We start from the raw sequence: 27,484 nt of genomic DNA, 5'->3' as shown, positions 1-27,484 counted from the left end.
AGTACACCTAATTTTTATCTATTTGCATGATAGATAATCCAAACTGTGCTCGTGGAAAAATTGAACAACACACTTTTACTTGATTTTTCTCCCCCCAAATTCAGACATAAGAAAAAAAAATTCACTCATTAAGACCAGTATCTGTACATTCATTCCTTCATGGGAATATAACTCGGAATATCAATTTGAAAGTAACTGTTATCAGGCCCGTAGGAAGCAATTTCAGTTTGGTGGGGCATAGCTATACATTTTCAGTTGAGGGGGCACTATCAACTACCAAAATTTCCTTGACAAGCCAAAAAAAAAAAAAAAAAAGGTCATCAGACGTTTTTATTGAGGGGGCACAATCATATAATACCTATGTTTTCTATAGTAAACTATATATCGGCAAATTTATTTTCTATAGTAAACTATATATCTGCAAAATTATTGGGGGGGGGGGGGCACGGCCCCCCGTGCCCCCCCCCCCCCCCCGGTTCCTACGGCCATGGTTATAGATTGTTATAGATTGATTTGCGACTTTCTGACTGTTCTTTTTATATGTATACACAATGTAAATATACTTATTTTATGATACATGTGTATCTCTTCAAATAAATTCATATTTTCAAGTTTCTTTCATTTTTTTTATTCCTCCCCCAATTATTATAAAATTACTATAATACTTGTCATACAAGAGCAAATATACATTTATAATTTGTAATTAATGGAAATCATGTATTCGATTACTTAATCTTGGCCTAACATAACATTAAGAATACTTTAATTCATAACGATTTGTGTCATTAACTGTAGACTCCCATTTACTCTGTTTTTCTTATAAGGACAGATCACTCTAACCCAATAATACTACCCTACAAATAGAAAGTTCTCTTTAGTGTGCAGTGTTTAGAGCTTCCTTATGTAGACTAAGATCGACAACCCAGTGCTAAGTGAGGATATTGAAATACATTTGCAGTGTGTCAACTAATTTAACCCCTCATATTTAGGGGCGATTGTCTCTTCACAAAATTTTTAATGATAACAACTTGCTAGGAGAGGTTCGATACCTTTTCTCGAAACTTCGAAACAGTTGACATACACATAGGGGCTTGTCTTCCGGATTGTTAAATGTATTTAAAATTTTCGTTTTCATGGTTCTATTCCCTACAGTGATGATTTTTCTAAATGTTGATGTGTCTGTCAGTCGTCAGCATGCGTAAATTAATGCTTTAGAGTCCAGAAATAGGTGCTAAAGTGGAGAGTTTATGTATATAGTTGTGGTACTTTTTTTTTAAAACCTGGCATTTCTTGTCTGAATGTGTCAGAAGCTTTATTGTAACAACTTCAAAGAAGGCCCGTAGCAACGGTTTCAAAAGGGGGTCCCCTTCCCCGAAAAAAAATCTGACAAAAAAAAACTTAAAACTGACCAAGCAAAAAAAAAAAAAAAAAAAAAAAAAAAAGCTAATTTTGTCCAGATCCTGGAATTTGCCAGTGCTCGACCTTACAACATCAAAAAGTTTGAGGGGGCAACCCCCCTCTCCCCATCCGCGTTCTACGGGCCTGTAAGGTGTATTTTGAAAGTAGATTCAAATTTTTTAAAATTTATTTTACATTTAACAAACCGGAATACAAGCCCTTATGGACATACAATGTCCCTGGACATACATTGTGTGTGTATATATATATATATATATATATATATATATATATATATATATATATATATATATATATATATATATATATATATATATATATATATATATATATATATAGATAGATAGATAGATATATATATATATATATATATATATATATATATATATATATATATATATATATATATATATATATATATATATATATATATATATATATATATATATATATTAATCAACATTATTTTTGTGCCCTAATGCTTTTGACAGAGTATCGTTTCGATTATTCCGGATCATTTGTGTCCTCTGTGTACGTTTTCAAATTTATTTAATGTCTTCTTTCACTTTCATATTGACACGAGGCGGATTTTTCGAAAGGACATTCGTTATTGTAATTTTTGCAGAGTAGTGAGAGTATCATGTTCATTCTTCAATTGATGAGTGTTTACTCAAATGGATCATTTATTTACAGTAGACGGGAAACTGTGTCAATGCTCGATTGAGAGATCCACATCAAACCACAGGTTTTGTTGTCTTAAAGTGAGTCTTTACGGATTCTGTCAGAATCGTAAACGGTTTATGAAATGCCAAGATTTATCTATTGACATAAAGCAAGACATTGTAAAAATCGTAGACATTAAGGTTAAACTAGACATTTTAACGGGGTTTAATGTGATACTCTTATACACTGTTACGAAAAGCAGTACTGGATTAGTATTTCAACTTGAAAGGAAATTTAGATCATGTCGTGTAATTGCTAAATTCGATACCTTATCCACATCGAGACAAAACAGTGTTTACTTCATTGATGGTCCAGGCATTTTACGAGACAGCTACGAAAACATAATTTTCCACAGAGGTTTTAATAACCAGAAGGAGTCTGTCTTTCTGAAGAATGCTTCTATGAAAAGTGTTCTGTGGTCTGGATATTGTGAAGATTTAAGCAGTGTGGTCATAATTTCCTACATCTCAAGGAATGATCAAACAGAGCTCTCCACTGTCTTTCTTGATAGTTTTTCTGAGGAGTGGGAAACAGTAGATTCCAGCTTGTTAATTCCTGAGGAGTTTAAAAACTTAGTTACAGCTAATGTTTTAAAGTTATCCAGAGTGACTGATCACGAAAGGACAGCTTATTTTTCAGATATCATTACATTAACAACTGATGGATTTTTTATTTATTTACAACATGGAAGGATTCTTTGGGCTTTGCCTACATCAATATCAGACACAGAGTCTACAGTTTTGTTTTCGTGGAGTGCATACTCTTTAAATACTCAGTTTGCGGTTATCCACAATGATAATGTCATAACATTTATCAACACAAAGGAAGGGAAGGTAACTCTTCTATCTTCTAGTCAGCTACTTCATTAATTTGATTATTGTGAAGAAATGTTAGAAACTGGATAATCATAATCATTACAATTGTATTTAAATGTATAGATTCCATATTATTTATTGTTAATATGCATACTTTTAAGATATTTGTTGCTATCTTTTTGATCAGATTATAGAAACAGTGACTGATGTAATAGAAGTTTACCAGGATGATTTTGTTGATTGTGGTCAGACCCAGGTTCTCTGCAGATTCAGTGGATTTTCACTGACAGAAAACTCAGGTTGGCTTCTTACAGACAAAGGGGCATGGCTGTTTGATCAAAGAACTGTTGAGAAAGAGGTTGACCTTGATGAAAGCCACAGGCCGGCTGTTCTTGCTCTACAGAAAAGACTTCAGGTAACACACAACATGTACAAATAAGAGGTTGTTTGAGTGTATCGAAACTGTAGTGTTTAGGTATATGTTCTCCAGATCTAAGGATCCTGAATGATTGTTGTATGATTTGATTTATTCTTCAATCATTTGGGCAAAATTCAAATTCAATTTCGAAATACAAGGGAAGACTTTGGAACTGTAACATGTGTAATAGAAGAACTTTAAATGTAATTTTTATGTGACCTTTAGACAAAGCTTTGTAAACTTTGCTTATAAATATTATACATGACATGTTTATATGTACAGTCAAACCTTGGTATCTTGAACTTGATGGAACCAAGAAAAACTTTGAGATATTGGAAGATCTGAGATATCAAGGGTAAATACTTAAAGAGTTAGTGATTGGAACATATAGAATACAGGGTTCGACACTAACTTTTTAAGGCTTTAGTCCAACCGGACTAGTGCTTCATTACTTTTACTAGTCCGCGCGCGATTTTATTAGTCCGTCGAAAAAAAAAAAAAGAAAAAGAAAAAAAAGAAACATCAATGTTTTTAAAGATTTATTAAACGTGACAATTAATACATGTAATACTTATTGTCTTTTGAAATAAACAGAGTATTTACGTGAAATATATTATTCCACAGATTCATTGAAATCTCGCAATCAGCAAGTACGATTATATTCCGATCTCCTTTTTTTTCTTTGTCTTTACATTACATCCAAAACGTCCATCATCTTTCTTAAAAGTGTCATACTAAATCATGATCGCTAAAACCTTATACTTCATATCGATCAGTCGAAAAATTAAGTGCTGAATTGACCCGGCATTGCGTAACTACCCGCCAAAAGCTAGAAATCTAAAAATTCACGCGGGGTTTTCCAGTAAAAGTTGTCGAGAATCGGACATCGGTAATTTATTCATATTGTTTTTCAGAAATTTTTATTGGTCCGTTCGTACTAATTAGCCACATATTTTATTAGTCCGAATGAAAATGTATTAGTCTGAGACTAACAAACTAACGTTAGTGTCGAACCCTGGAATATCACACTGCTGTTTTGAGCAGCATCTTGGCCCTGGTATCAACCCAAGCGGTTGGTCCCAAACCTGGAGGGCGCAGGCTGAGACCATCAGAGGGCTGATACCAGGGCCGAGATCAAAACAGCAGTGTGACATTGTTTATGTCATATATCTAAAACCAAAGGCAATAAAAGAACAAATATTAAGCTACTTTTTTTCCCATCAAAAAGTTTTAAATTTTGTTGCAAGAAATAAAATTAGAGTTATCTTTCTTTATTTTCAATGTTCAAGTAGGTAAAGGTGTTGCTTGACAAAGGTGATTAATCATGTAAAGAAAGAATTTGCTTGATTTGGTCATTAAAAAGATTAGTCTTGGTGTTTTGAAGTTTACATAATATATATATTACATTCCAAAGCACAGTAGACTACAAAGATATAAAGGTTCCAAACTTTTGACAACTCTTCTTTCACTTTGATCAAACCGGGTTACAACATGTTCAACGAATCGTTACACGTCTGAGTTTTATAGTAACTGTCTTGCTTATGATATATATTTAACTAAAAAATGACAAATTAAGAGAAAATGTGGTATTGTCTTACTGTCAAAGCAATACATCTTTTCAAAACATTATGATGTGTTGATGTTCTCAGTAAACAAGAGTTACCCCATACGTCACAAGTACCATCATTTGGCGCACTTTTTAAAAACAGTTTTCTCATATTCTAGCATAAATAAATAAATAATTTATGAAGATTCAGTTCTAATTTTAATAAAATATTTTTCTTGAACACTTAAATATGGATTTTTCTCTTAATTCAATTAAATGTAATTTTTATGTGACCTTTAGACAAAGCTTTGTAAACTTTGCTTATAAATATTATACATGACATGTTTATATGTACAGTCAAACCTTGGTATCTTGAACTTGATGGAACCAAGAAAAACTTACTGTCACGGTACCTCAGTCGGTAGAGTGCTTGCACCGTGATTGGAAGGTTGTGTGTTTGAATCATGTCCGCAACTGACCTAAGTCGATAAAAAATAAGTAGCAATTGTTCCTTCACCAAGTACTCGGCACTTCTGAGTGAAAATTGCAGGTCTTTCGGATGAGACCTTAAAAAACCGAGGCCCATTGTCATGGTAGGTGTTGGCACGATAAAGAACCCTCACTGCTCAATGGCCCTGAGTGCCGAGTAAAGGTCTAAATTTGAAGCCTTTCACCAGTATATGGTGAGGTCTCTATATGATTGAAAAATTCTCGAACAGGACATAAAACAACATACAATCAATCAATCAATCTTAATTCACAAAATTAAACAGAAATAATGGATTGAAATTTGAGGGTGAGACAGCCCCTTGACAACGAGCTGAGACAGGGATATCTCAGCCCTGAGGGCGAGACAGCTCTAGTTCCCAGATGCTGTCTCAACTAGTCCAATACGCCTCTATGAGGGCTGATATACTACTAGGTATATGATATTTCCAAATCACTTTGACATATCCATTGTATTCGAGATATTGGTGTTTGAGATACTGAAGTTCAACTGTATTTTTATTATCCAATCATAAATAAGCAGTGTGCAGGGAGTAACACTGCATGAGCAGCTGAATGCAAAATTGTATAAATGATGTCCATGTTGATATCACAGCATTCATCAGATTACAAGTTCAAAGAATGCTTTCCTCAAATTTTTAAATATGGTAAATATTCAACTTTGGATTGATTCTGTCTGATAGGCTAATATTTGGTCCTATTTCCAGCTTTAGATATATAGAGGTATATAACATGTACAAGTACTGTTTTATTTTCTTTGAGGATTGCTTTTTGCAATTAGAGTGTATTTAATTTAAATATTTGAGTCTTTAAACAAAATTTAAAATGTTGACACACACTACGTAGAGACTCATTAAATTCTAATTTTGACAGAGAAGTCGGTAAAGTTATTTTCTATATCTTTAGGTCTATAGTAGGTACTTTGGTATATTTGTAATCTGAGTTTAATAATTAATCCTTAATGTACTTCAAAAGTGTCCTTTATTTTCCTAGTTTCATTGGCCTATTTGGCCCTGACCACCGTTTTCAATTACTACATGTACTACAAGGGCAGATCTGTGTCCATTTGTTTTATGAAGTGTGAAACTATCAATTGAAAAGGAAATGGGTGAACATGACGAGCAATAAGCCTATAGTGTGACAAACATGAAGATGAAAAATTAAATTTCAATTATATCAAAATTTTCCTTGATATTTCGTCTAACATTAAATTATACTTCATGTAAAATCTCTATAATTTGCAAAAATCCCTCAAAGATTGAAATTATTTGCCTGTGAAATATCAGACACACACTAAAGCGGGCAAAAAGAGTCATTTTCTCATACTATAATACTATTTTTTGATATGAGTGGGTCTTTGCTCCACCTTTTTGAAAGTTAATCCTCAAAGTTTGCATAAAAATGTACATTTTTTGGTTACCAAAAATATGGAGCAATGACCCACTACACCTTAAAAATATACTTTTATGACATAACATCCCCATCTTTTCGAGAAATAGTTGAAGTCCATTAAGTCAAGGGTCATATCACAAACATGATTTAAATGCCACTATTCATCAGGACTTCTGTAGTCTAGTGGTTAGCGTGCTAGTCTCGAAAGAAAATAATACTCAGGATTTTTATTGCCAGGGTTTGAACCCACGAATACCACATTAATTTTTCTAATAAAAGAATAAATTTTGTCGAGAAAATTTTCCTCAGAAAAGTTTGTTTATCATAATTTCATAAATTTCAATAATGAAAACTTTACTCTAAATACTAAATTCACAAACTGAACATGATTTTTATATATCTGAAGCTATAGGCTTTCTGCACGCTATGTTCGCCCATCTCCTTAAGTAATATACAGTTCTATATGAAAGCATTTTTATTGTTTTATTACTGTATGTTTGTTTTCAGAATGAGCTGATAGCTTTCCATAACAAGTCTCACGCTGTCAACAAAGAGAGGTCAAAGTTCATCACAGACAATTGGAGATTACTACTCCATCTGAATCAATGTTCTCAAGCAAAAGGGGCAATACAGGTGTGTGTATGAATTTGAAAATTTGACTTGAAACATAATTATTGTCTCACATTCTTCTTATTTTTTAAGTTTCCTTTTTAATTTTTTTCATTTATATGAAATTTTCACTTCCTTCCAATCCCACTGACTCTCTGTAGGGCTCTTACTGACTGGTCAGTTTTCAGTTACTTTTGAACATTTGTGTATTATAGGGCCACTTGCTGACTGGTCAGTTTTCCAGTTATTTTTGTATATTTGTGTAGGTCCAATTAGTTTTGGTAATGTTTTCTCTTTCTCTTCATTTAGTCAAACAATATCCTACAGATTTCTTCAGAAAAAGTTTGGCAGGTTGCAAATGACAGCAAATGGTTGGTGGGATTAAACCTTGTTAATAGCTACGATAGGTAAGCACTGTTTTCGTCAGCTTTCTCATAAATTACTTTTAGATTTATTAGTTGAAACAGATACAGCATAAAATCATGAATTCTAATGATATCATCATTTGCTCTGGTAAAGGAAGCTGGGACTTTATGTGTCATTTAACATTAGTTATAGAGATACTTCACCATAGTTTAAAATTTATTTTCTTAAATTTAGCCCACTCTGTGACCTTTCACTGTCACTTCTACCCATTCATCAAGATGGCTGTCAGTCAGGAAAAGTTTTACACACCAGAAGTGAGTGGCTGGTGGCTGAATACCCAGAAAACAGAAGTTCAAAGGTCACAAGGAAAAACATGAGTAAGGTCACCAGATCCATGCCATTACCCTCAGAGCTACAGCCCCTTGAGAGGGGAGTTGTGGTTTGTGAGACAGATCTTCCTAGTTTTGTCTCCCACTCACAGTTTTCTTGTGAGGTCATTCTAACCTTGACTTGTGGCTCTGGGATTGAAGGACACTCAAGTGATTTAAGACCTTTGTACATAGTGCAGCATTCTTGTGGAGTCATTGCCATTGAAGCATATAGACTAATTAAAGAAGAATATTCTTTGGAAATGGTATCAGAGAAAGATTGTAAAAACAGTGGTATGTTTCATTAATGTAAAAATTTCCATTACTGTAATAATTTTTTTTTTTAAATGAATTCAAGGAATACTAATGCACTACAATTTTAAATATTTTCTTTCTCTGGAGCTAAGAACTATGAGGCCAATAAAAATTAATTAATAGTTTCTCAGGCCAAAAATTTCGAAACTCAATGCGGCAGGCATTTTTATTTTTCTTTTGGAAGCAGGTGTACCTTTTTTCATGTCAACAAAATGATGATATCAACTGATTATTACATTTTTGTTCTCTTTAATACATAAATTATAACATGTATTCAACTTTAAATAATGTTATTTCAAAAATTTGTTAAAAAGTTAATTCATAAATAATGTATTAACAAGAAATATATTGTGTATCTAATTACATGTATTAGCATTTATGAAAAGGGGAATAATTCAATTTTCATTTTTAACTTGGAAAAATAGGAAATTGGGTTATATCCCTTTTCCATATGTCAATACAATTGATTAATGTGACAGTTTTTTTACCTGATGCGACCGCGCCTAAAAAAGTATTGAATACCGGGTAATTTTTTTTTTGGCCTAACTGAATCTGCTTTCTATTGGCAAATGAAAAAAGTACCAGTGTGGTATATGTTTACTCTCAGAAATACACCATTTGGACAATGTTGGAGTAGAAACATGTATTATTCTTTATTCTCTACAGTAAAACTTGTTTAATCTGGATACCAGTGGTTCCAAAGAAATTGGCCAGATTAGACAAAATACTGGACTAGACATTTTTAACAAATGAATTTACTGATAGGGACTTCAAGTTTACATCAAGTTAGGCTCGATTTCAGAATACATAACATCTGTATTAGACACGTTTCACTGTAGATGATTTTTCACAAATAATCAAGATAATTTGTTTTGTTAGAGAATTGGTTTGAATCAGGATAATTTGTTTTGTTAGATAATTGGTTAGAGAGAACCGTATCCTTATTAACACACATCGAATGTCATCTGGAATTGAGGACAGTGTGGTCCAATGCTTCACGCTTGGCTGACTGGATGGAGAAGATCTGCCAGTTCCACTTCAATGCTCATCAGAACTGCTACAAGTCTACATTAAATGCATTCTCTGGAATGAAGCTGATAATTCATCCTCCATTGACTCATGACAATGCTCATGTCACAGTCTACTCAAAGTAAGCCCTTTTGTCTTAGAACAATCTGAATTTTTTTTAATGTAAGGTGTCTTTTTCTAGAATTAAATTATTGGTACATCTTAAGAAAAACAGATTCCATATCATCAGGTAAATTTCAATCTGTAAGAGTGATGTCATGCAGAAAATCTTCAGAGTTGTTTCCTTTTTTTTTTTAATGTGGTTAGGATATTTAAAATCACTGTGTGTAAAACTAAGTGCTTTGAACTGATATTTTAAAGTAAAACTTGGTTGGTGTTATCAGATTAAAATTCCATTTAGGCTCAGCATAATTAAATTAAAAGGAAATATTAATATGTTATATTTAAGTGTACCTTCAGTGATTTGCAAAAAGAATTTAAATGTAAATGCTAGAATTGTGGAAATTCTAATAAAATGAATAAAATTCAATACCAACATGATCAAGGTTGGGAATATACCAGGATATATATATCTGACAATAGATAAATTTTTTTTCTATAAACATGCTCTGGCTGACATGCGTTGAAATGTGTTTGTTCCATATTTGGAGAAGAGCATAAGTGGCAGAAACCTCATAAGGAAAATAACACACAACAATGAAATGTCAGCTTTATAAAGTTCATATAATTCTCTTGACATCAAACAGTTGTGTAATATTAAAAAACATACATGAACCACAATGAAGGTTATCTTACTGACTTACTATGAACTGGATGAGGTGTGTTATTCAAATGAAGTGCCTATTACTTGTGTGAACATGTATTTGATCTGACCATCATAAATTTTAAGTTGAATTCTCTTATCAGTTTCTTGGTTAACTAAAAAGAGTTTGCCTAATGTGCTGAAGTGATGAACTGTAGAGCTGGTTATTTACCTTAGAAATAAACTTCAAACGGCATTTCAGTGTGAAAACACATTTACCTGTCTTGAAAGAGGGCTGTAGGAAGCAATTCCAGTTTTGGGGGGGGGGGGCAAACATTTTCAGTTTGGGACATTACCAAGCAAACATTTCTTGAAAAAAAAAGGTCATCAGGCTTTTTCATTGAGGGGGCACAAGCATTATGAGGTAGCTACAAATGTATGCTTTCTGTAGTATAAATTATATATCGGTAAAGTTACGGGGTTGTTTAATGAAAGGATAAACCTGATGCAAATATTTATTTTTAATATTTGTAGATCATTTTTAATATTTTTAGATCAGAAAAACAAGTCTTGCTGCTAGTTCGTCATCTTTACGATTGTCTGGCGGATGACGTCGTTATTTTTTCGCATCTTAGAGAAGAAGACGACGAAGGACTTCAAAAAGCAATCGGAGCTATCAGGAAGGAAATGGAGTTAATGAAATCGCCACAGGAGGCACTCAAAAAGGGAAGCAAAGTTTTCAATACGGAACTTCCGGAAACCGATGACGGTGGCGCCATTCTTGTGAACAACGTTAGGGAAAACTTTCGGAAAAGAAAAGAGGCCACAAAATGTGCAAAAGATGAAGACAGAAAAACAGTACAGGAAGACGATCTGTATCAAGCACAACAGCATACGGACGGAGCTATATCAAAATTATTTAACTAGCAAATTGTATTTATTTTTGGAGAACTCAGCTATTCATTTTAAAGAAAATATACGTCATTCTTTTCTTGCAACTTTGAAAGCTTCCGTATTGTGCAATTTTAACTTACTTAATTATCTGGAATAAAGTCTGGATAATTCAAGACTATCCTTTGTTAGAGAACGTGTTTTTTTTCTTTTACAGCTTTAAAAGTACTTACAAAATCTTTGTACTCTTTCATGTTCACAGTGTCACTTACATTGAGAAATGTTTTATTATAGGTCTTCATTTTTATTTATTAATAAAAAGAAAGGAAATAAGCCACTCTGATTTGAAAAGAAAAAAAACCTCATTCCTTTGCAAACGTCATACTTAAAACGTTCATATGTTGGTAAATGTTACATTTTCTAAATTGCAATAATCTTTATCTTGCGATGAATATATGGAACCACAGCAATTTCCACTTTTTTGGTGACCATTTCAGACTAATTCATTGCCAACCACGAGGTAAGTCATAAACAATATTTTTTTAATTGACAGAGGGGAAAGTAAAGCAGTATATAAATGACTCATTCAGCTTGAGAACATTTCTATTATTGTAGAACAGCTGGTGGCACTGACCGTAAAATGATTATGTCAAGTTTGTACGGGCAACAAAACCAAGAACATTAACGGACAAACGAACAAGACCCGGCAAACAGGGGAGGGTCGTAATCCTAACTAAACACCACTCGGTGTTTACAAAAACACAACTTTGTGTGTAATTAAACATACATCCCAGATTACACGTAAATGTGAAATGAAAACACGCGCCATAAGTTAGGTATGAGTCCCCATTGTTCAATTTCCGTTGTAGAGTTTAAATTGAATAGAACCCACATTCCACTGTCGATAATGCGATTATGGTTTTTGTGAAGTGGAGAAAGAGGAAAAACTAAAAGCAACGTCTCCGTTAAAACACGAGGATATTTGTCTAAGGCAGTGTGTCTTCATCCTTTGTGTTGTTAGAAGATTCGTTCTCTTGTAGCCGACTACAGGTGTATCGAGTCGTCGATGATGACGCGCTCAGGTGAACTGTCGCACAGTGTCCCGTTCATGACTTACGGTCGATAGAACAGGAAGGAGACACATTTAATGGTGGCATAGACTTCTAGTTCTACACATACACGGTGGCATGGCCATTGTAAAGACTTTTCTGTGTTTCTCTAACACGAGGGTAGGAACCCTTATATGTGGATGTTACACATTGGTACGTCTTTTTGTTTCTGTGTGTGTGTTTGAATGTATACTGACGATGGGTTGGTCTGTAGTTTTTGCCGACCTGTACCTTGGAATTCGTGCTGTGTCAACTAAAGTGATGTAGTGATATTTTTTTTTAAATATATAAAATAGCTGTCGTATCTCGTTATCATGTTTTTTTTTCAATCGTGATTTTTTTTTTAACTAGTCTCACTGAGCAGTCATTTGTCGGTCTTACAGTAGACACGTTTTCTCACGGTCTGGAATGTCACCACGGGTGTTCTCGCCAAAATGACTGGCAACCGTACAAAGAAAGTAAATCAGTATCGTTTGTTTGACAGCGATTTTTCTACCAAAAATGTACATATTTGTTAACTGTATAAAAACACGACCCAGTTTGGAATACTGCAATACAGTAGTAACTCATCTTCATTGTTCGCAAGGTTTTGCTTTTTTAATTAGTATTTAATCAAAAGCCATTTTTCTTTTACTGTTAAACCCTTTTCTGTTACTGTGAGTCACTTGATGGGAATTTTAACGACTGTTTATCTTCGCTTCAGTTTCTGAGATGATGTGAAGTTTTAAAATCCGCACAAATATTGACATTTTATCAAGATGGTGGGCCCTCGTCCTTTCTTTGGGCTTTTGATCATTTTATTGCGAAAAAGTAACTGTACGGTTTTATAAACGTGTAATAAATCTCTAGAAACAAGAAATTTAATTGGAGGCCACAGTGTTATAAAGTGAATAAAATGTGCTATAATTTAAATACCAAAAATGTATCGTAAGTTTTTACTGCTCTCTCTCTCTCTCTCTCTCTCTCTCTCTCTCTCTCTCTCAATATCGATTTCACGACATAGGAACATAAAGAATTCAGTTAATCAATCAATACAATATGGAAATGATTCAGTAGAATTCAATTGTTTGACATTACCATATCGACTTGTATAATTGTGTATAAAGTGCCTGATGCGCTACGAAGCATAACAGGAGAACTGATTGAATTTCCATCTATATGGAACAATTTCATTATTTTATTTCAATGCTAAACGAGATTAAACGATAATGCCAAAACAGCCGTGCTCAAGTGACACATTAGCATGATTTGGATGCGACACGGATTAGGAATCTTGAGGACACCTTTACCGTGTTTGTTTTATTTTTTTAGTCATTAGGAGTTACATAATATTTGTGAATTTCCCCCTGAAGCTAGAGGACGACAGATAGCCCCTATTTACACGTTTTTAGTGACTTTATTAATTAACCATTAAGTCTACCGGGACAGGTCATTTATCAACCAAGGTTTGCTTGTACCTGATATGGGGTCGTACACCAAGTTAACTATTTCACATAATTTGCATAACGAATAATTTTTTTACTTTCCCGAAATTTACAAAGAATAAGAACTATTTAAGAATGTAATCTTATTTTGTAATTTTTTTTTCAAATATTGAAAATATTGATTATTTAATTTTTTTTCATTTAACAGCGTAAGACTCAATTGTGCATGTTTAAAAAATAACACACGCAGGTTCTCGGTAGACAGAAAATATTGTTTAGCAGAGGGCACGTAGAGAATTTAATCAGTTCTGTAAAATGTAACTTTTCTATTGTTTGGAATGAAGGAAATCTTGATGGACATATAAAAACTACTAGTAAATTGGGTGTAAATATTTCAAATTCTTTCATTTTTTTATTTTTAGATTAACTCACTGGTATGTCTTGTATTTTACCTTTTCCGTTATGTTGGCTACCAGTTAATTGAAGACTCCCAAGGTTTGTATATAAAACATATTCTGTAACGTTAATATCTGCAATAAGTATTTTTCATCAGCTTTACAATAAAACTTTCAATAATATTGTTTTTTCAGAGTATAAAGGCATTGTTTACGCGGGGTTTGTTCTGTACGGATTAATGATTGCAGCGTCCCTCATCCTAATTCCAGGGGTGCAATTGGTGAGTATTCCAGATAAGTAAACCCTGTCGTGTACAGTTCCCCCCTTTTTTTCGGAGTACAAGTTAAGGTAATCGTGACAATACAGTCATATTATTGGGAAATGACACTAAAAGTCTGTTAAATGAAATTTCTTTCTTACTTTGTTAAGTTAGCAATTCTTAGTGGTTGAGAAAAGAAAGGCATCATGAGAATTCCTCTGGATCTGATTTTGCTGAGTATAGATTTTGATAACACATATAATATATATATTCTGATTTTATAACTGGGAATATTTTTCAATAGAAATCAAATTCGAACAATTTTTCTTGTGATTTTGCTATTAGTGATATAAATATAAAGATTTCTATTTATTTGGGGGGGGGGGGTGTTAGAGAATACACATGTACATTATCCAAAGTATGTTATTTACAAATTTATTATTTCATCTTCCTAATACACTAACTTGAGGAAATACAAACACAGTTTTTAGACATGGAAGTTTAAAATTCCATGTAATAAGGACAAGCTGATAGCATCGCGTAGCCCCGAGCTCGAGATGGCATTGGAATATCGATTTCCTACGCTAAGCGAAATCTTGTGGATACATGTAACTCTAACAACAGTGTAACCAGACGCTAAATAGTGTTTAATTCATCTAAGATGGAGACACGTTACTCCAAAAGAGATAAGAGACATAAGATATACACGTGTATGTTATGTATTTATGCGTCAATTTTAGTGTTGGAAGCCGAAATTTTTAAATTTGAATTTGTGAGAGAATTTGATATAAGCAATAACTGAGAGTTAAAATGTGTTTCAAAGTGTTTAATTTTTTTCCCTACACAGAATTCACGTAATTTTAATGTGTATTAATAAAATGGATTTATCAAATTGTATGATGCCATACACGTCTGGTAAAAGCATGCCATTATGATAAAAAAAAACTTTTGTTTGGTATGCATTGTTTTAAGAAACTTAAAAGACATGTATATGTAATTTAGCGAAAAACAATAATTTTTCAAAAAGTGTGTAATCACCTCTATGGAAAATAGAATTACAAACTTAACTTGGAACAAACTCGATCTTGAAAGACAGTGTAAACGAACACACAACTCAATGGACAATTTAAGATATTGGAGCATGTTTTAAATTAAAAACATGACAATTTATTCTGTAGTTATGACAATTTTGTTGTGACTTTTGTTGTGATTCCAGCTTAATTTTTGTTTTTGCTACAGGACAAGCGTTATCTCCTGTTACCGTGGGTGTATGTCCTTATTCTCAATGTGTTGTATGAGACAGGCTCTATAGCTCTTCTGACCACAGTTCACATGGAGAGAGAGAAGGTAAGCCTACTGACCAACATATTGTCTCAGAAATGGATTAACCATATCAGTGTTTGAAACTCACTGTAAAATTAGTCAGACATGCAGGGCTGACTGCTAGTAAAAGTTGTCAGCCCTGCCAAAGATCTACTTGCCCGAGAAAAAAATTGTCTTTTATAAATTTGTTTTTTAACGATAATGTGACTGGAACCAGGTCACCATAACTTCAAACCAGAATCTATAGACTGATGAATTCTTCTCATTGGCTTGTTACACTTTGCTACCGATACTATTACTTGATATGAAAATATGAATTTTAATTATCGAAAATTTTAACACGTCCATCCGGGCGTCAGTACATGCAAATTTGTTCGCCCGCTGCAAAATGTGTGCGTCTCGGGCGGTCGGGCGCAGGGTTATTTCAAACACTGACCATATTGAAAAGATTTTCCACCTTAATGATTTTTAAGATATATTGCTTGATTGCATGATATGCTGGTGTTTTAATGACTACTTAATTATGTTTTTTTTAGACACTTAATGCATGGGAGATAGTCTGGATGTTTTTCTACTGTTTCAAACTCATTGCGAATGTAAGTATTGATTAAACAATTTTTCTCTCATCTGACTGATATCCAAATGCATCACATTTCTTTTTAGTGTAACTGCTTTGTATGGCTGAAATCCTTCATTTGTTGACTGCATTCTTGCATCAATAGCTAAGATACTTTTTCTGCTGACTTTGTCATTGCTTTGTATGGCTGACATTCTTTGTCTCTTTACTGTGTCATTGCTTTCTAATTTAATTTTGTTTGTATTCTAGCCTCTGATTGGTTAATATCCAAAAAGGAACACAAATTATTTCTGTATAACCTGGTTTGGTATGGGGACACCCCCCCCCCCCCCCGACAACCAGCTGAATCATCTGTATCCATACAATCTTCTCATTTCCAGTCCTCAGGATTCAGGGAAAATTCCAAATTTAATAAATGTACCTTTAACTTCAAACAATAATTCGATCTTACCCCATGTAAACAAACAACAAGGCTGCTAGGCCTATGTATCAGTTTTTATCTCCCCTCGCTTCCCATCACTTCCGTTACTTCCGTTACTATGGTTGTATTAATGAGCGGCAAATTTGAACTAATAAAAAGCAACGAAATTTTACACCCATAGTTATTTAATGATTTTAAAATTAAATTATAAGGAATGATTCTTATTCTTGGCCAAATTATTCGAGTATAACCTGATTTGGGTCAATTTACGCTGTTTTATAATCCACTTCGCGGATTATAAAGCGTAAACTGACCCAAACCAGGTTATACTCGAATAATTTGGCCAAGAATTAGAGTCATTCCTAAAGTATAACCGATATCCTTTGTTTGTTGACTGTGTTATTGCTATGTGTTGCTGATATTCTTTGTTTGTTGACTGTGTCATTGCTTTATATAGCTGATATCCTTTGTTAGTTGACTGTGTTATTGCTTTGTATAGCTGATATTCTTTGTCTGTTGACTGTGTTATTGCTATGTGTAGCTGATATTCTTTGTCTGTTGACTGTGTTATTGCTATGCGTAGCTGATATCCTTTGTTTGTTGACTTTGTCATTGCTCTGGATGGCTGATATTCTCTGTCTCTTTACTGTGTTATTGCTATGTATAGCTGATACCCTGTGTCATTGCTTTGTTTGGATGTTAAGTGTGTATCTGAATTGTATTGCGAGTATTTTTTTGCTTGTTAATGTGTTACTGCTTTGTTTAGCTTGATATCCTTTGTCCGTTCACTTTTTCTTTGCTTTGTATGGCTTTTTTCCTTTGTTGACATTGTTATTGCTATATATATTATTGATAGTTTTTAGTAGTCTGTGTTTGCTCTGCTCTCGATTTGTATTGTTTCAATGGACCTTTGAGCTTGATTAGTGTTTGTTATCTCCATATCTCACCCTTTGTCTGTTGGTTTTGTTATTGCTTTTTATAAGTGATATCCTCTGTTGACTTAGTGATTGCCTTGTTTGGTTGACTGTGTTTCTGTTTTGTATTGTTGAAATTTGTTTTTTTTTAAATCTCTTTCTTCTTTGTTTAGCTGATATCCTTTGTTTTTAATCTCTTTCTGCTTTGTATAGCTGATATTCTTTGTTTTTAATCTCTTTCTGCTTTGAATAACTGATATCCTTTGTTTTTAATTTCTTTCTGCTTTGTATAGCTGCTTTGTATAACAGACGTCCTTTGTTTTTAATTTATTTCTTCTTTGTATAGCTGATATCCTTTGTTTTTAATCTCTTTCTGCTTTGTATAACTGACGTCCTTTGCTTTTAATTTATTTCTGCTTTGTATAGCTGATATCCTTTGCTTTTAATTTCTTTCTTCTTTGTATAGCTGATATCCTCTGCTTTTAATCTCTTTCTGCTTTGTATAACAGATGTCCTATGTTTTTAATTTATTTCTGCTTTGTATAGCTGATATCCTTTGCTTTTAATTTCTTTCTGCTTTGTATAACTGTTATTCTTTGTTTTTAATCTATTTTAGCTTTATTTCACTGATATCCTTTGTTTGATGAATTTATCATTGTTTTTTGTATGGCTGATATCCTTTATCAGTTGACTGTTTTACTGCTTAGTATGATTGAATATATTATTATTTTGTATTACTGATATCTTTCATGTATTGACCGTTATTGCTTTGAATGACTGATATCCCTTTTCTATTGACTGTTATTGCTTACAATTCCCAGTAACTGCTTTGTAGAGTTGATGTCCTTTGTCTACTGACTGTTTTAATGCTTTGTATAGTGGATGTCCTTTGTCTGTTGCATGACTGTTTTTCTGTTTTGTATAGTGGATGTCCTTTGTCTGTTGACTGTTTTTCTGCTCTGTTTGGTGGATGTCCTTCATCTGTTGACTGTTTTACTGTTTTGTATAGTGGATGTCCTTTGTCTACTGACTGTTTAACTGCTTTGTATAGTGGATGTCCTTTGTCTATTGACTGTTTTACTGCTTTGTTTGGTGGATGTCCTTTGTCTATTGACTGTTTTACTGCTTTGTATAGTTGATGTCCTTTGTCTGTTGACTGTTTTACTGCTTTGTTTGGTGGATGTCCTTTGTCTGTTGACTGTTTTTCTGCTTTGTATAGTGGATGTCCTTTGCCTATTGACTGTTTTACTGCTTTGTTTGGTGGATGTCCTTTGTCTGTTGACTGTTTTTCTGCTTTGTATAGTGGATGTCCTTTGTCTATTGACTGTTTTACTGCTTTGTTTGGTGGATGTCCTTTGTCTGTTGACTGTTTTTCTGCTTTGTATAGTGGATGTCCTTTGTCTGTTGACTGTTTTTCTGCTTTGTTTGGTGGATGTCCTTTGTCTGTTGACTGTTTTTCTGCTTTGTGTAGTGGATGTCCTTTGTCTACTGACTGTTTTAATGCTTTGTATAGTGGATGTCCTTTGTCTATTGACTGTTTTTCTGCTTTGTATAGTGGATGGACTTTGTCTGTTGACTACTAGTATTTAAATGCTTTGTATAGTTGATGTCCTTTGTCTATTGATTGTTTTTTTTTTTTTTGCTTTGTAAAGTGGATGTTCTTTGTCTATTGACCATGTTCTTGCATCATTTTGCTGACATTCCTCAGTGTTGACTGCCCTATTATTGTATTATTGATTTCTTTTGTGTATTGATTGTCACTGCTTTGAGTGACTGATATCCGTAGTTCTTTTACTGTGTTATTGTTTTTATATATCTGATATCCCTTGTTTAATGACAGTGTTGTATATAACTGATATTAACCATTGTCTATTGACAGTGCTACTGCTTCGCTTGTGTGGTTTCCCAGTATCAGGAACTATCGGAAGGAAGAGGAACCTATGAATATCTATACAAACCTGTAAGTCCTTTTGTTTTGTTTTTTTTATTTAAGAAAGATATATGGATTCACAGTCTTCTTTATTTATCTTTATTTATCTTTAGTTACTTTAAAAGAAAATTAGAATAATTATATAATCTTTTAGTAAATAAACCTCATTTTATTTTCACGCAGAGAAATCGTCGAGCCTTTGGAAGAGCGCGGGAATTTGACCTTGACACTTTTGAACTTCCCTTTGGGGTGCATCTCCCACCATACTCAGAGTCGGATCCGTGTAAGGAATTAAATCCCCCGTTATACGAACAATTATATCCGCAACCAAAACTTGAAGAGAGAAGACAGACAGGACTGTGTCATAATATACAAACAGTAGATCAACATTTACATAGACCTAATTATAGTCAACGATATTCACGGAATCTCCCAGATCGATATTCCGTTACGGTTGATGTGGTTTGGATTTAATGTTATCAGTAACATTTGACGATTCCTGCCGTAAGGTGTTCATTGTCATCTGTCTCTCGAGACATCCAATCTCATCACAGTGGAGCTAGGAAGCCATCTCCGTGTTATTGTATTGGTGCATGCTCACAAGTTCAAAACATATCCTCCGAATTTTGCTCTTTCGAGTTTTGGGAGTTTTTTTTACTGTGGAGGAGAGCGAGATGCGTTTTTACAATGATAGTGAACCAGGACTTAGATTTTATCCGTAATTTTAATGTAACCAGATTGGTGCTTTTGATCACCTTTTATGCTTTAATGGAGATGTGAGTTCTTTTCACTAAGCTATTACGGAACTTCCTCTGGTGTCATGGTCACTGATTTACTTTCTACCTCAGGGATGTATTTAAGATATATGTTGTAAAACATTTCAATGTGCCAAAGAAAATAAATAATACACGAGTTACTGGTGTTTTTTCTATATTCTCACAGCATGTAGATAAACATTTTATCAGAATCCAGGAAAAATAACTGTAAAAAGAATTAAGTGTCTCAAAATTAAAAAGTTCATTAGCACCTAATCTACAAATATTTTTGAAGATTAGTTGTTGTTGAGGGATTCTTGTCTGCTTTCTGACTAGATGAAATATTCAAAGTATATTTTCTTATATGTCTTATATATTTAGATGTAAGGGATTCAAAAGATCGTATTTTTCTTTCCTCATCATAATTGTACAACTTTAAATAGAAATGGTAAACTGAGTTTGAAATCTAGCAGGGACTATATTTTTGGCGGAACGGCGGCATATGAAAATATCTCCTTTTCTGCTTCTCAAAATTACTATAGAACAATGTACTTAGTTAAAAGATGTTAAACAATCAAAGACTTTAAGAAAGTTTCAAATGTAAGTAAAATTAATAATAATGGACTGAAGTTTTAAAATATATCAATAAATATGAATTTCCAAACAAACTACAATTTTGTTAGTTTTTAAAGCGGTCAAAACTTTTTGTTTTTTTGTCAGTTTGTATCTTTATATGACTACTTTACCATATGTGAAAATAAGAAAAATTTAAATATACAAAGCATATAAAAATAACTAATATATCCTAAAAATCTAGGAAAAACAGAGGAAATTCGGATTAGCCAGTATTTATTTTAGTTAAATCATTTATGTCAATTTGGTAGTATCAACTTATAGACCCTATATGGTAATATTTTTTATGCAAAAAGGAAAACATTTAATCTTTTGAAATAGAAGTAGGCATGGCATGATTGGCAACAGTATTTTTTTTTTATTCATAAGGTCAAGGAAAAAAAATAATGACCTTGACCTGACCTTGCTTTTAAAATAAAACGGTCAAATTTAATCTAATTGATACCATCACTTAATGATAATGTCTTCTTGAATCTGTGAAAATTTCATTAATTTCTAAATACAAGAAATATGAGAAGAATCCCTCCTTAAAACGTCCATATCCGAAAAATTAGGGAATGCCCAAATAGTGTTTCTAGTCTATCGTAAAATCGTTATGTAATGAACTGCTTCTTCACCCTCAATTAATAGTTTATAAAATTGTAATCTGCTATTAACAATATGCTTTGAAGTAATTGCACTCTCTTGCTTCATGAATTAACAAATTAAGGCATGGATTTTAAGGTAGTCCGATCCTTAGGTTCTGAAAATCAGCTTTTAATTAATTGAAAATGCTCACAAAAATGTCTCTGATTTCACATAGTAACGTGAATTTACCCATGGAATTTCTTTAAAGTTCATCATTATAGTTAATCATATTATATAGGGAAGATTATCGGATATCAAATATATTTTCAAGAAATGCGAATAAAAACACCAGCTATGCTTTTTCTAATTGAACATTGGTCACCAAATATAATTTAGGATAGAAAAATATAGGTATCCAGGCATTTGGAGAAAAATTGTATTTTTATTATGCTTATAGAGTATTTTAGTTCCTCTTTTTACTTCAATTGTCATATAATACATAGTGTAAAAAGCTTGTGCTATCATGTGCTAGAAATCACAGATCACATCTAATTTCATATCATGCTGATAAGCAGTCGTATCTAATGCTAGACTAAAGGAAATTCAATTTCTCTAAAAATGAATTAATTTTTTTTTCTTTTATGGGGTACAAATATCAACGTTTTACAAAACCGTGTCTAAGACTTCAAAGAACCTTGAATCATATTAGAATGCATAAAATGAAAATTGTTGCATGAAAAGATCTCAATTTCAAGCTTCATTTTGAGATTTTTTAAATAAAATAATGAATTTAAGAGTTATCCTTCCTGGCCGAGGATCGGATATCCTTAAGTGCCACTTCCATTTGAAATACTTTGTCTACATAATCATCATTGAATATGGGCATAATCCATCTACTCACTATATGACTCATTTACCTTCATATGAAAAAAAAATCTTCAAGGAACCATTTTGAAAAACTTTGCCATTAGAAGCAAACAGTTTGAAAAACTTGACCACCTACGGTGCTATATCGGGGTTGAAAGAAGAGTACGCACTGTTAAGGTAAGGGTTTGTCAAAATAAGAAGTATGCACAGTGACCTACGAGTATTTTCTAAACTTTACAACAATTCATTTTCAAAACTTTTTAGCTAAATATCTTGGACACTTATTTGCTTAGAATCAGATAACTTTGTTATTGATGCTTTTGTGGTAGTGCAGTGTGTTAATCTTAAAGTAAGCCACAGTAATATACTTTCTGATATTATGGCTTATAACATTTTGAAATCTTTAAACCTATATACAATGTACTTTGAACACTATGACTTTTAGGGTCACCAAACCTAGGATATGTTGACCCCAAGTAGGTTACATTGACAGTGAGTTTTGCAGAAGCGCAAGTCCTATATAATAGTTCATTATTTTCATGGTATCATTGACAATGTTTTGACAAACCGATCCCATTCTTTTTGCATAGATCACTTCACTTTGATATGACTTTGATAAATCCTTTAAAGTTTCAAAAAGTTTGGAGCAGCAGTTTTTAGAAAAAAAAAATTAAAATCAAATTTTCATACTTCGTCTATTTCCATGGCAATAGTCGCCAGTTTGAAATTTTAAAATTTTGAATGCACAGGTACACTTGAAGATTATCATGTCTGTGAAGTTACAGTGTTTATCTCTAATGGGTTTTATTCAAGGCACAAGTTTAAAAAAATTTTTTTTTACAAAAGTGGAAGCGTAGTGGGGTACTTTGATAATCGTTGCATCAACAGTGTATAAAAACAAAGGGTTTATTTGCCATATAGTAGATTGTCGAAACCTGTAAAACGCTATCAAAAAACCATACATACATGATAAATATGTTTCCTTTTTATATTGTGTTATCACATGAGTTAATTATTTGATTATACAAACTCTCCATTAATTTGGAGGAAATAAAGAATATCTTAAATCATAATTATATTCTTTATTGATATCGAATGTAATTCGCTAATCAAATCAAGAAAGACAACTCTGTGACGAATTTCCTACTCTCACAGAATGGAAACAGGCTATAAAACAGTTGAAAAATAACAAATCTCCCGGCTCAGATGGAATGCCCATCGAATTTTATGAAAATATTTTGCAACGATATAGAAGAATATTACTATAATTCAATAAAACAAACTTTTGAAAAGAAACGATGCCTTTTACACAATGATTTTCAATAATATCTTTGATATACAAAAAAGAAGGAAAGACTGAATTGCATAATTATAGTCCCTTTAGCCTTAAAAAAATATATAGATAAACTCATAAGTAAAGATCAAACAGCTTACATCAAGGATAGATTTATTGGAACAAATACACGACTTCTATTTAAATATTTTTCAATACTGTGAATCCACTAATAAAGAAGGCATTCTTGTATTTTTATATTTTCATAAAGCTTTTGAATCTATAGATTGGAATTTTTTATTATTTAAAACATCAGAAAAAATTTTGATGAACAGTTTCTGAAATGGATAAAAATTCTTCATGACTTTGATTGGCTTATAAAATTGTAAGCAAACTATGGTTGGTCAAGAGGAAAAACCCTCCCGGAACTTCACACTGAAGTGAACTCACTCGGAGGTACACCTTAGGAAAGAGCGTCTGTACCAATCAGAGAGCATCAAAATTCCTGATCATTTAATGAAATTTATATATTTTACTTTTTCTGTAACTACAAAGAGGGGCCCTGTTCTCCTGTAGTACTGTCATAGGGGGTTAAGCATGGGCTTTTGTTGTAAAGTGAGGATAAACCCATTTATGACAGTGCACGCTTCCAACTGTCGTTAATATCCTTGGTATACCCAACAAACTAAAGAGCGGTCCCCTAAATCAACACACTTTTCAAAGAGTTATCACAGAGAAGACAGTTCAAAATGCAATAGAAGTATTTAAAAAAAAAAAAAACATATTTGATACGTATGTGATTAGTACTCTGAACAATGGAACAGAAGTTTTGGGATTTTATAAACAAAATTACACTATTTTTGTAAAGATTACTTCGTGTAGAATAAAAATGAATTAAATGTTTTGTAAAAATTAAATTGAAAAAATCTTTGGAAACCTTCAATTAAATTAAAATGATTTCAAACTTAAGTGCAGTGTTGCCCATCACCCTGACTGTACATCAGGGTCTAACTCAGGGTTAAACTTTACAGATCAGGATCACTGAGGACATGTGATGAGATCGTGATTAGGAAATCTTTGAAACCCTTGATTGGTAAGAATTAATCTTGGTTAAGTTTTTGCCGATGGATATTTGAGGATCTTGACTCAGGTTCATATCTCAATAATCAGACAGTGTATGTCCCGGTTATTTCTTTAAACTGTACGTTAAAAAAAAAAAAGAAAAAAGGAAAGTGCTATTTCCATCAAGGGATATGTCTTATCAATTGTTGAAGTCTTCGTTAGATTGTATTTACATTGACAGATTGTTAGGTAATATTTTGCCAAATGGGAATTTTCAGTTTCAGAAGAATCGGACATTTATGTGGTTCTGAAACCCAAATTTCCCTCACTGATCAACTTATAAATAATATCATTAAAAGCTTCATACAAAATGCATGTAAAGCTGCCCACATGCATTTGCATTTCACTTAATCAATAAATCCCCATTTTATTTAATTAAATCCTGATGAACTGGAATTTACAAATATATATATAAATGTATACAAACTATAAAACCCAATTCATCAGCCGAGTTTTAGGCATGCTATTATTATTTATACCTGAACAATATAAAGTAAATTAAAAAAAGGAAATGCCCTATGTTTATTTAATATCTTCAAAATACATTTTTATGTAATGAACAAAGCGTTGGCGATTGTATTTCTACAAACCAAACATATTAAAGAAAAAATAAGCTACATAATTTGTACATACGAATGTAATAGAGTAATCATTTAAACCTTGCGCATATTTTTTTTTTCAGAATCGTTTTCTTTTATTTACATTAACGTAAAACCCTATATATAAAATGATTCTTTTTTTTTTAATGTTCACCAACACAAAAACAAACTACTACAACTTGCCTGTGTATGTCTGCTGTCATATATGTAAGAAAGAAATGAAAAACTATCAAGTATATTTTATAATTATGACTAATATAGAGGTGAAGTCCCATGGCTAAAGGGGCGTGACAAAAACTTAGATGCGCTATCACCAATATGAAAAAACCCAAAATTTGTGATTATTCACTTTTATAAAACATACAGATGAATCCTTGTTGAAGAAGTATGTTTCCCGATATTGGATGAGATAAATTAGTTTTTGGCACTCTCAATGTTTGTGTGTCCGTTCAGCTGTCTATCTTTCAGATAATAGTGTCTAGGCCATATTTCTCCATTAAAATGGATTGAAACATATGCTTTTGCCAAATACTTAAAAAAGGGATCAGTAACTTGATTAAAAAGTCCATAAAGTCCAAGGTCAATGAGATAGTAAAATGTGTTCGGAATATATATCTCTTTATACTTTAATGGAATGATTTCAAATTTCGGTCAATTGCAATCTAATTAAATAAGATGTTCCGTATCCGCTACCGCTTCTAACATCCCATTCGGGGTCAAGTCAGAGCGACCTTTCGATTAGCCAATGGAATCGCCGCCGCGGAGATTTGAAGTTCGAATGCGTTGCTTTTTCAAAGCCAAACATAAACGCCCAAGGAGTTTCGTAGTAAACAAAACTATGCATGACAAAGGCCTATAGGTCTTGTATAGTTTGTTACATTTTGATTGCGTTATTCAGGTAAGAACTCGCAGACTATGAATTAATTTTATTCAACAATTAACTTAAATCCATGTAAGACAGACAACTGAGCATCAGAAAGGTTAAGATGTAGCCGTGGTACTATTTTTAGAGTCGTTATATAGAAGCTTGAGTCTGTTTTGCCAAAATTTTCGGCTTGGTGTAAAATGCGGAGGATGGAGTCTCCAAAATGGAGTGTCACAAAGTGCAAGGGGTGGGGCTTCTTGAGTCAGATGATGCAAGAGGTGGAGCATCTTGTTGCAATTTTAGCACTTGCTTATCAGATCTGTCAACTCAATTTCTAATTTTCCATATGAAGTTACTAAAGTGTCACATTATCCAAACAATTAAAAGATAATCCTCTTGTAATTGAATCTATTTTATCCCAAAACTCAATGTTGTGTAGACCATTTGAAAATATCTTTTGGGGCATGTAACGAGAAACAACTAAGAAACAGTGAAACAATTAATTAATGACCTTCACATGTCAACAAGGAGAACAGCTTTGCTTTTGATTTAATTTTTTAAGATAACAGAGACTGAATAAAACAGAAAACAGCACCAAAATTATCCTTTAGTGCATTGCTATCGTTTTCTTTTCTCAAAGAATGAGAAACGATCGAGAAAAAACAAAATGAGTTTCAGTCCATAAAATGACCTTTAGATATCTAAAACAAAAAGGGCATGCAACCTGTGCTTTTGATTTAAATTTTGTAAGATAACAGATGCCGAGTGCAACAGAACCTCGGTAAGATTTGTGTCCTGTACTGCTATCCCACATTAACTCATGAAGTCTTAATAGATTTAATTAGGTTTCAGTGCCTTAAAACTGAATGAAAGATAAAATAGTCAAAAGTGTTGAAATTGACATAAGAGGCTCCACCCCTTGCACTCTGTGGCACTCCATTTTGGAGCCTCCATTCTCCGCATTTTACACCAAGCCAAAATTTTCATGGTTTATTTATAATTCAAAAGTCGCACTGACGTAACCTGTACGGAACGTTGTTAGATCACTTAGATGTTTGAGAAACGGTTGCGGATTCCGAACATCTAATTTTAATTAGATTGCTTTAGTTGTTGCTGATAATCTCTAAGTACAAAGTGCTTTAAGATCCGGACTAGGTGTCATTTCTCAAAGTTTTTGATCTCTGGGCAAAGAAAATATTGAAATCGTCTCAGGTCCGTATCTTTGGAACTGTTGGTTGAAATTTAACTTGATAATATTGTTGCTGATATCATCAAAGTGTGTCTTGATCTTGACTCAAGGTCATATTTAA

At 32.9% G+C, this 27,484-nt stretch overlaps 2 protein-coding genes across 2 annotated transcripts; both read left to right on the top strand.

The window, feature by feature from the left end:
* The first annotated feature begins 2,026 nt into the window (after positions 1–2,026).
* On the top strand, positions 2,027–11,423 carry LOC133173987 (uncharacterized). Its single transcript, XM_061309049.1, has 7 exons — positions 2,027–2,975; positions 3,145–3,372; positions 7,328–7,453; positions 7,739–7,836; positions 8,030–8,457; positions 9,394–9,628; positions 10,804–11,423. Exons 1-7 carry the CDS (start codon positions 2,094–2,096, stop codon positions 11,174–11,176), a joined length of 2,370 nt encoding a protein of 789 aa, XP_061165033.1. The 5' UTR covers positions 2,027–2,093; the 3' UTR covers positions 11,177–11,423.
* Positions 11,424–11,871: 448 nt separating this feature from the next.
* LOC133172994 (uncharacterized) lies at positions 11,872–20,400 on the top strand. The gene is made up of 7 exons (XM_061307862.1): positions 11,872–12,402; positions 14,096–14,168; positions 14,264–14,349; positions 15,568–15,675; positions 16,188–16,247; positions 19,443–19,523; positions 19,677–20,400. The coding sequence occupies exons 1-7, from the start codon at positions 12,328–12,330 to the stop codon at positions 19,965–19,967; spliced, it is 774 nt and encodes a 257-aa protein (XP_061163846.1). The 5' UTR covers positions 11,872–12,327; the 3' UTR covers positions 19,968–20,400.
* Positions 20,401–27,484: the final 7,084 nt, after the last annotated feature.

Source organism: Saccostrea echinata, unplaced genomic scaffold (assembly GCF_033153115.1).
Source record: "Saccostrea echinata isolate AGI-Se365-2 ecotype Australia unplaced genomic scaffold, CSIRO_AGI_Sech_v1 ptg000056l, whole genome shotgun sequence".
Classification (NCBI taxonomy): domain Eukaryota; kingdom Metazoa; phylum Mollusca; class Bivalvia; order Ostreida; family Ostreidae; genus Saccostrea; species Saccostrea echinata.
The sequence above is the reverse complement of the archived record's forward strand: the minus strand, read 5'-3'. Positions and strand labels throughout refer to the sequence as shown.